Source organism: Gymnoscopelus microlampas (genome assembly GCF_963454915.1).
Source record: "Gymnoscopelus microlampas genome assembly, chromosome: 16".
Taxonomy (NCBI): Eukaryota; Metazoa; Chordata; class Actinopteri; order Myctophiformes; family Myctophidae; genus Gymnoscopelus; species Gymnoscopelus microlampas.
In genome coordinates this window covers 14624395-14634394 of record NC_139953.1, presented here as the reverse complement: position 1 = coordinate 14634394, position 10000 = coordinate 14624395, and the positions used below count along the sequence as shown (strand labels likewise).

General features: G+C 43.5%; 1 protein-coding gene across 1 annotated transcript in view; it reads right to left on the bottom strand.

Annotated features, from left to right (window-relative positions):
- Nucleotides 1-3763: 3763 nt before the first annotated feature.
- The window catches only part of runx2b (RUNX family transcription factor 2b), a 63018-nt gene continuing 56781 nt past the window's right edge, over nt 3764-10000 (bottom strand). Inside the window, 2 exon segments of the mRNA XM_084082489.1 lie at nt 3764-4258; nt 8803-8964. Coding sequence (XP_083938615.1) covers nt 3780-4258; nt 8803-8964 — 641 coding nt within the window. The 3' untranslated portion in view covers nt 3764-3779.

Genomic DNA, 10000 nt, shown 5'->3' with positions numbered 1-10000 from the left:
AAAACAAGCATCGACCTCTCGTTTTGTGGAAAGGAAAAAAAAAACACAAACCAACAGAACACAAACAAAGCAGATGAGGACAGAATGAGATGTCAGTGCTGCGTGGAAGTGTAAACAGTCTAAAATACCGTTGTCCTCATGTCTCAAACTCTGGGGGAAAAAAAGGTGGGATAAATTCCAACAGATGGGTATGTTTTCAATGGAGATGCTGAACAAATGTGTGATTGGTAAAAGGAAAAAAAGAAAAAGAACAATGAAACAAAACAAAATAAAATAAAATGCTACAATCTAAGAGGCTGGTGGTTTGTTTTCTAGTGTTACAGGATAATAGAAGGATTGCGTCTCCTTTCGGGCTGAAAGAGGAAATGTAGTGTGACATGTTCAATTCCATTAAATGGGCTCAAGACATCCTCTGCAGAGATTGGCAGAGAGAGACTATGCATGCAGACCTTCCATGAAAAGATTGAAGTTGAGCCACGGACCGCTATTTTCCTCAGATAAAAAAACAAAACAGAAAAATATTGTTTTTCAAATAAATACCAACTGCCTTATGAGATCATATTCAACTCCAATGGCCTGTTTAGCCAAATGTTATATTGTGTGAGTGTGGTTGCTGTGTGTAGGCTATGCATGCGTGCATGCGTGTGACTGCAGTGGCGTTGCAACTGCACTGAAGACGAAAACCGTTTGCCCTGTCGGCAGTCAGCTGTAAGTGCTGCTTGAATTTAAACATGGAATAAGTGCTTAATGAAAACAAACATACACAACTCTCCTATATTTGTTGGTTACCAGTCCTTTCTCCTTTTTTTCCTTTTCTTTTTGAAATCTCACAAACGTTTAAAAGCAAATTGGAAATATCTGCATTGCATTTGCACACTAGAATAATCCTGAGCTCACACAATACTGGGCATTGAGGGCTGGGAGCAATTCTGTACACCATCACACACACACACGCACACACACACACACACACACACACACAAACACAAAAGAAAACAGGAAATGGGAAATAAATTAATTATTTTTCTTCTTTAGAAAACATTATTTGTAAAAAAAAAAAGAAAGAAATGCCTGAAGAAACATCACAGCCTCTTTTATAATATTTTACTTTTCTAACTCAAAGAGTTTGAAAGAGGAAATAATAAAATAAATTTGTACTCGTATGTGTCAGACACCGAGACAAACTTTTTGAAAGCCATCTCAAAGCACGTGATGTGTAAACCTACCATATACGTATATGCTTCATTTATACATCGCCGTACGCCCAATATAGCCCATCTACCAGTGGTGGAAAAAGTACAAATATTTTTCACTTAAGTAAAAGTATCAATACTGCAATGTAGAAATACTCTGTTAGGTCCGGAATTCAAAATTTACTTGAGTAAAAGTACAAAAATATTGGTATAAAAATGTAATTACAAGTACCAAAAGTAGAAAGTACTCATAGTGCAGAATGTCCCATTTCACACGTTTTCAAATGTATAAAATGTACAAAATGCTTTTGAAAATAGCAGATTTACAAGCTCACAATTCGTCACATGCAAGGCATTGTGATTGTAGATCGGCTATTTTCAAATGGCCGAAATGTATATAGGGCTGAAGTGGTTAATATATGTTTTGTAATAATAATCAAAATCTACAAAGTAACCTGCTAAAAGTAAAACCTCAAATAAAGTTTGGATCATAAAAATCTACAAATCTACCAAAGTAACTAGTAACAAAGTAACTACATGTAATTGTAGTGGATTAAAAAGTACAATATTTGCCTCTGAGATGTAGTGGAGTAGAAGTAAAAGTATTGAAAATTGGAAATACTCCAGTTAAGTAAAAGTATCTAAAAACTTTACTTAAGTACAGTACTTGAGTACATGTACTTAGTTACTTTCCACCACTGCCATCCTACAAGCTTGTAGATGGGCTATGTTTGGGGCGTGCGACTCCGTCTGTATGACGAAGTATAAACCAGGCTATATAATAGTCTCTGGGGATCTTTCCCCTACAATCGGACAGAGCATTCAGCTGCATCGCTTATACAGAGAGGACATAGTGCAGATCCAGCAAGCCTGTGGACTTCCAGATCACCCACGGATTATTCCAGTCCTGAGGAATCATGTATCGTAACATGACTGAACATTTAGGTTAGACCCGCTACTTTTTGGAAGTGCGCTTTAAGAACACCGCTGGTCATGGCACCACCATAATCATCTTTGGGCTAAATGTCAATCTGAGTATGAATGTATGATAGTTCGTACCGCAAAGCCTCGTATTTGGTCTGAGCACAACAATGAAAATACACACGCACACACACACACACACACGCACACACGCACACACACACACACACACACACACACATATATGTATACAGTATGTGTATATACTGTATATAAACAGTATATACACTGTTATACTATATATATATATATATATATATATATATATATATATATATATATATATATATATATATATATATATATATATACACACACACACACACATATACATATACATATACATATACATGTACATACAGTATACATGTACATACAGTATACATATACATATATATATACATATATACATACATATACATATACATATACATATATAAATTATATAAAGAATTGCATCTGTGGTGCGTACTTTACAATAAACAACAAAACTACAGAGAGAGAGATAGAATTTCTCCATTGGATAATTCTTTAACCCCATCGAAGGACTTTTTTTGTGGTATGTCTCCAAGAGACACAGTACATGATATTGCTCAACGAATACCAAAAGGGTTTTTAATTTGGAGCCAAATCCATGTCAACGCCTAGCGAATATGTTGGGCGCTTAATGAGCGGAGCAGTTAAGCTGAAAGTTACACCAGAAGAAACAATGTTGCAATACTCTTTGGAAATAGCATTTCAATATTCCACACAATTCAAATCTTTGGGTACAATAAAAAATAAAATAAAAACCCTAAACTTCTCACTCTTTAAATTACCTATCAAAATTTTTAATTTAAACTTAGTCATATAGATGCAGCAAAAATATTCAGATTACACTTCGACTCAAGTTTTCAAATACAATACATAATTTATGGCTTTATAAGTTAAAACTCCTCAGAAGAAGGAAAAGAAAAAAAAAACGCCTCAATCCACATTAACGTTTAACCCACAATATACAAGTTAAATTAATTGGTTTTAAAGCAAATTGTATGGTTCATACCACCTACGGTAACGTACGCAATTACACTCATCACTTGCTACTCAGTGCTTAACCTGCATCTTGATATTGTCATGGTACAAAAAAAACATGCTCTGCAAAAAGCCTTATAGAAATACAAACACTATACAAAAAAAAAGAGACAGTCTCTTACAAATGTTCCGAAGCGTCTCTTAGCTGGTGGATTATAATAAAACAGGGGGTAATGTCTCATCCATCATCCACTTGGACCTAGTGAACCAACATTGTCTGGTGTCTTTCTCATTATTGCTGTGAGAATAACTCCCTTTGTAGTGCCTTGGTCAAAACACATTCCAGGAAGACAAGTCCATGCAAGCCTGGCCTTTTCTTTTTATCTCAACCTTAATATCCGAGCAGAAAGGGAGAGACGTTTCTTTGCTGATCGTCGCTCAAAACTCCCCCTCTTGGGGGAAAAAAGGGTTTTGTGCTTTCAAACCATGACATCAGTTGACTTCTTCGCTTCTCTTGTCAACCCCATAATAATCCCTGCCCCCATGCATCCTCCCCCCACACCCCCCGTGGCTCATGCCACACTCTTGTCTCCCTCAGTAGGGCCTCCAGACCGCCTCATCCATGCGCCCCCCGGGGTTGAGCACGGTCGGGGAGTTACTGTGACTCCCGTCGCCTTCCACGCCTCCCTCCGTCTGGCTGGGCAGGTTGGGGTTGACCAGGGAGGTGCCCGTCGAGGCGCTAGTGCAGGGCGGTATCATCCGCGAGGGCGAGCGATCGCCCCCGGGGACCATGGAGAACTGGTAGGAGCCCGAGGAGGCGCCGTAGTAGAGATAGGGCGTGCTGCTGGTCTGGAAGGGCCCGCTCTGGCTCTGAGTGGACCCCGGGTAAGGGGGCGGAAGGTAGGTGTGGTAGTGGGCGCTGCCCAGCGACATGGCAGAGGTGACGGGCGGAGTGTAGGTGAAGGTGGCCGGGTAGTGCATCCGCGGGCTGGAGAAGCGACTCTCTGTCAGGGAGGAGAGGCCTGGAAACTGGCGCTCAAACTGCCCCGGGAACGGACTCAGGTCAGACGAACCTACACACACACACGCAAGAAAGACATTCATCCGTTTAGAACTCCTTAAAGATCAATGGTAGTCCTGTAGATCACTGTTTCCCAAACCCTGGGTCGGGACCCATGTTTGGGTCGTGGACCCATTTGTATGGGCCACAAGTAATCTTTTTTTTTGGTGCAAAATATATATATTTTTTTTTTCAGAAATGAAAATGAAATGTAAAAAAAAAATGTGTTCCATACATTTCCCAAATAACTTTTAAGAAGTAGTGAAAATAGCAGATCTACAAGCTGTTGTGAGCTTGTACTGTAGATCCGCTATTTTCACTAGTTTGGTTCCCGGGGAGACATCAAATTTTTCTTTTGGGTCTAAAGAGCTAAAGAATGTGGGAACCACTGCTGTAGATCAAGATCATATGGATACATACATACTACATACGGATATAGATTTATAAATACATAGATATAGGTATTACGTAAGCCTCAGTATTCATAAGTATCATGTTTTATTTCTTTGCCGTTGTCAGTCTTGATCGTGTGAGATGATGTGGCTTTGGACTCCGATACAAACGTTGTTGTACTTTGTCTTGTTCAGTGATTGACTATAACGAGTTAGTCCGCTGGGATACCAAACAGTAGTAAATTGAATTGTATAGCAGCTAGCGAAAGCCAGCCATTTCAAACCCAGTTAAACAATTAGGAAAAGACTTGGGGATAATGCATTTTGTGGGCTCAGCATTCATAAAAGAAGGAAAAGGGATAAAAAAAAAACAAAAAACATAATATACTTCAGTTGAGTTTTTCACTTTGACTTTTGAGTTTTGATAAAATTAACAAATACACAGCAGAGGTCCCGAGCATGCTTATGCGTTAATATGTTTACCCTGCTCCATATTTATGTCTCTCTCGGCGTGTGTTGGCGCATGTTTATGTGTATCTGCGTGATTGTTTATGCATGCACTGCGTGTGCATATGAGAACCCGTATGGATATGTGCATGTATGGGCTCTCTGGGTGAGTGTGTGTGTGTACGTGTGTGTGTGTGTGTGTGTGTGTGTGTGTGTGTGTGTGTGTGTGTACGCGAGCGCGCACGCGTGTGTGTGTGTGTGTGTGTGTGTGTGTGTGTGTGTGTGTGTGTGTGTGTGAATACTGTATGCACATAAAAAGCAGTTGGGATGAATCAGAAGCAGCACATGTGGAAACACTTTGGGGAGAAACTGTTTCCATGAGATCCATAATGAGGCAAGGCTGAGCTCTGATGTGGCTCCTCTCCTTGCCTCCCATCGGCTCCACAGTGTGTGTGTGTGTGTGTGTGTGTGTGTGTGTGTGTGTGTGTGTGTGTGTGTGTGTGTGTGTGTGTGTGTGTGTGTGTGTGTGTGTGCGTCAGTGTGTCTGCATGTCAGTGCATGTCTATGTGATTGCATGCATGCACGCGTGTGTATATTAGAAAATGGAGAGCGTGAGTAGGACCCTCCATCTCTCTCTCTTTCTCCATCACCCCCCCCCCCCCCCCCCCCACCCCGTTCCTCTCCTCTTTTTTTTTCTTCGTCCCCTAAAAAAAACTTTGAAAAAAAATTAAAAACCGCTAAACTGGCTGTGGCGAGCATCATGCTTCCAGGGGCCCAGAGAGTCTGAAAGAGAATAGGAGGTCTTCACCCCTTCTCTCACTCCCTCACACCCCCCCTCCCCCCCAACTCCCCCCCCCCCCTCCTCGCTCGCTCGCTCTCTCAGTCTCCTTTCAGTGGTTGAGTCCAGCCACTGCGCTCTTATCATAAATCACTAGGCGTCTTCCGTGTCACCATGTCTGCCGCGCGAGGGGGGGGTGAGAGGGGTATGTGAGTGTATATTTGGGAGTTTGGTGGGGGAAGAGGGGGGGGGGGGGGTGGAGGGACAGTGAATATGCGCGGGGCAGAAATTGCGAAGCCGGGCTTTTGTCGCCATGCACGCAGCGTCAGATAGCATATGCTGTCAATTAAGACTCTTTCATTTTTTTTATTTTTATTTTTTACTTCCTCCCTCATGAGTTCCGTTTGATTTCTCCTAGCAGGAATAGTAGGTGATTGTCTGCGACACAACAGAGGAAGCAGTGTGATCTCAGACGCACACGCCGGCAGGGGAACGTTCAATACACTCCCTGACTCCCGCTTTTAACATTTTGGACCGGTTGCGGTGTATGGGGGTGGAGGACGAGTCTGTGTGTGTGTGTGTGTGTGTGATGGGGGGGGGGTTTCTGTGATGATGAGCCAGGTTGAGCTTCATTAGCTGTTAAATGAAAGCAGAGCCTCTGTGTCGTATAAATATTTGGACACGTTTTACAAACGCGAAAACTCTCGGGCCCCACTTCCGAATTCAGTGCTCGAATCTACTGATGATGAACTTTCGCAATCGGCTCATTTGTGCTGCTGACAGTAAATTCTTAGATGCGCGGCGGTGTCACGCACCGAAAATAGACGATCTACAAGCTCTCAGCACGTACGTCACACTCGCGCCGTGAGCTTGTGGATCGGTTATTTCCAGTGCGTATAAAATCACCCTTAACATTCCATGACAAGAGCCTCTTGTTGTTTTCAAGTTTGTGTCTCATGTGCATGTGGGTGCGTATGTGTGTGTGTGTGTGTGTGTGTGTGTGTGTGTGTGTGTGTGTGTGTGTGTGTGTGTGTGTGTGTGTGTGTGTGTGTGTGTGTGTGTGTGTGTGTGTGTGTGTGTTTGTTTGTGGGTGTGGCTGTATTTGTGTGGATGTGTCTCTCAGTGTACAGTGTACAGTGTCTCGTGTGTGTGTGTGTGTGTGTGTGTGTGTGTGTGTGTGTGTGTGTGTGTGTGTGTGTGTGTGTGTGTGTGTGTGTGTGTGTGTGTGTGTGTGTGTGTGTGTGTGTGTGTGTGTGTGTGTGCGCACGCACGCAGAGCATACTGTACTGTGTAGCACGCATACCAGCCCCGTTGCTAGCTTGCCAGTATGTCCTCGATGTGGCGGGATACTGTTACAGGTACTGTAAGCGTCACCTGGCGATGTGTCAACGTGATCTCTTGAGATCTGAGACCCTTAGTCACATCACTTAGGAGGTATTACACACTAGAGGTGTGCGAGTGCGTGTGTACGTGTGTGTGAGTGTGTGTGCGCTCGTGTGTGCATGTGTGTGCGTTTCTTTGAGAACAAAGCCCTGACGCTACCGAGATGAAAGCAGCAGGGGAAAGACCGAGCTAATCAAAGCTGACAGGGCAGCTGGCTGGCTTTCAAACTCCTCTCTGATGCACAGTCACACCACAGCGTCGCTTAATCGCTCACCCTTGCTCGGGGCACACGGAGGAGGAATTAGGGTGTAGTACATTAACACAAAGAAACAGAGAGATAAAGAGAGAGAGAGCGAGAGGGGGGGGAGGGAGGGAGAGAGAAATCACAGGGGAGTTAAAAGAAAAAGTTTCACCTGGCATTGGGTCAAACAGGTGTACGAGGAAGAAAACTTGTCTGGCGGTATTTAATGTCTTTCTTGTTTAGTTTTTTATGTGTTTTTTTCTTTTCTTTAAGGAATACTCATGTTTAGGTGGAAAGGGACAAATTAGAACACAGATGCTGCTGTTATGGCACAGGGACTGGGCTAATGCAATTACCCAGAATGCTTTGGGAGAGTGGCGTATCGCTATAAAGACGCTTTATTTGTCCCTCACGAGCCTGTTATTATCCCCGGGCCTGTTATTACCCATACTCCACTGGGATCAAAGACTTGGAGCGAGGAAAAAAAGGAAACAATCGTGTGTGTATGTGTGTGTGTGTGTGTGTGTTTTTTTTCTCTTCCCTTCCACTGTTTAAAAAAAGCCATCCAAACCGCTTTTGGAGAGGGAGTTGAACTGACAACAAGCCTCATTCCTCACGTTCATCTTATGATGAGCTAATAGCAGCTCATTGTGGTAATAGGGTTGTGTTCAGTTTCAGGCTAATAGTAGCATATCATTTTTTCAACTGTGGTGCAGGGGATTTAATAACTCTGATGTCATAATGATGACGTTAGTTCTGCCCAAATATGGAAGGGCGGTGGATCTGAGATTATGAATGAAAACATGTGAAAAGATATTCAAAAAAGATACTAAGGGATTGACTTCCTTGGCCTACTGGCAGTGTGCTTAAGACATTTGCTGTTGATCAGTGGAGTGGTTTGCGAGATTAGACGTTTTGGGGGGAACATACATACATACATACAGCACTCATGCACGCACGCACGCATGCACGAACGCACGCACGCACACAGACAGACAGACATACAGACTCTCGTCTAGACAGCCAGCCCCTTTTGGACTGATATCATCACAGCAACAAAAACAGGGCATCCTTCCAGTGGTATCTGGTAAGAGTTGAATTATTATTAACCACAACTAAAATATTCGCCTATAAATTACATGCACAAAATATGGATTTTCAGCAGAATTATGTGTTTGTATTTTCCATTCATTTCCTGTACTTTGCTGCTTCAATGCAATTTCTAGCGTTCGTAAATGTCCCGTAAAAACTAACGACTTTATCCTGAGTAGGCTACTAGTGTGAACTGAAGTGCTTGCAAGGAGGCCTAAGGGTACCTGGAAGGCGTCTGGGGACGTCACTGATGGCAGGCAGGCCTGTGGCTCGGCTAGAGGACAGAGGGGTGGTGGAGTGGACCGAGGGCGACGTCATGGGGCTCAGGTAGGATGGGTAGGTCTGCTCGTACGACCAGGGAGGAGAGGACTGGGACTGCCGGGGGTCTGGAGGGAAGCATGAAGGGATGGAGGGAGGGAAAGAGAGAGAGAGAGAGAGACACACACCGAAAGACACAGACACACAGAAAGGGAGACACAGGAAGACAGACAGAGAGAGAAAGAGAGAGAAAAAGAGCAACAGTGTGAGAAATGTAACCGCATGAGCCGTAGCGTCCCTATTCTGGGGCGAACAATCGGCGAAAATAGCAGATCTACAAGTGAGCTTGGTGATCTGCTATTTTCGGCGAAAGGATTTGGTGTAGCGGGATAAAAGAGCAGGCCAAGTATAGAGCTGTGCAGGGACCCCGGACAACTAAGTATATTTGGTTTACGTGGTCAAATGGGGCTCTAACAACGTGTGAGATAGCTCTTTGTCACGCTGTGACAAATACGAATGGCCTCCCGACTGACGATAACGCTAAAGACCACTCGTTCTCCCGGTGTGAGTGTCTCTGTCTCTCTGCGCTGGTGTTTTGAGGTTAAGTATTGGTTGGACCTCTTATGCAATGTCCCCAGTAATGATACACATCTAATGTTTACCTTCCAAGAGAAGTTCTTCCTGTTTGTCTCATAAAACATCACGCTGCAGCTGAGAGCCTCGCTGGCACACAACCAAGGATGTAAACACACACACACACACACACACACACACACACACACACACACACACACACACACACACACACACACACACACACACACACACACACACACACACACACACACACACACACACACACACACACACACACACACATTCGTACAATTGTATGACTGATGCTGTGCGTGATTAAATGAGATACATTTCAATGGTGGGGTGCATTTTCAGAATGTACTGATGTTACTTACAGTCACCGGTAAATATGACACTGCACTCGGACGTGTGCCGTTGAAGCCTGACCTCAAAACTTTTACACTCAAGTTGCAGTTACTGTAGCTCGTTCCGCTTGCACGGAATTAATTCCTGTTCCGGGAAAGTAGGACTTGTTCTTAGTTCTAATCTGTCTAACGGTCCCTGAAACTATCCCCTCTCTCTCTGTGG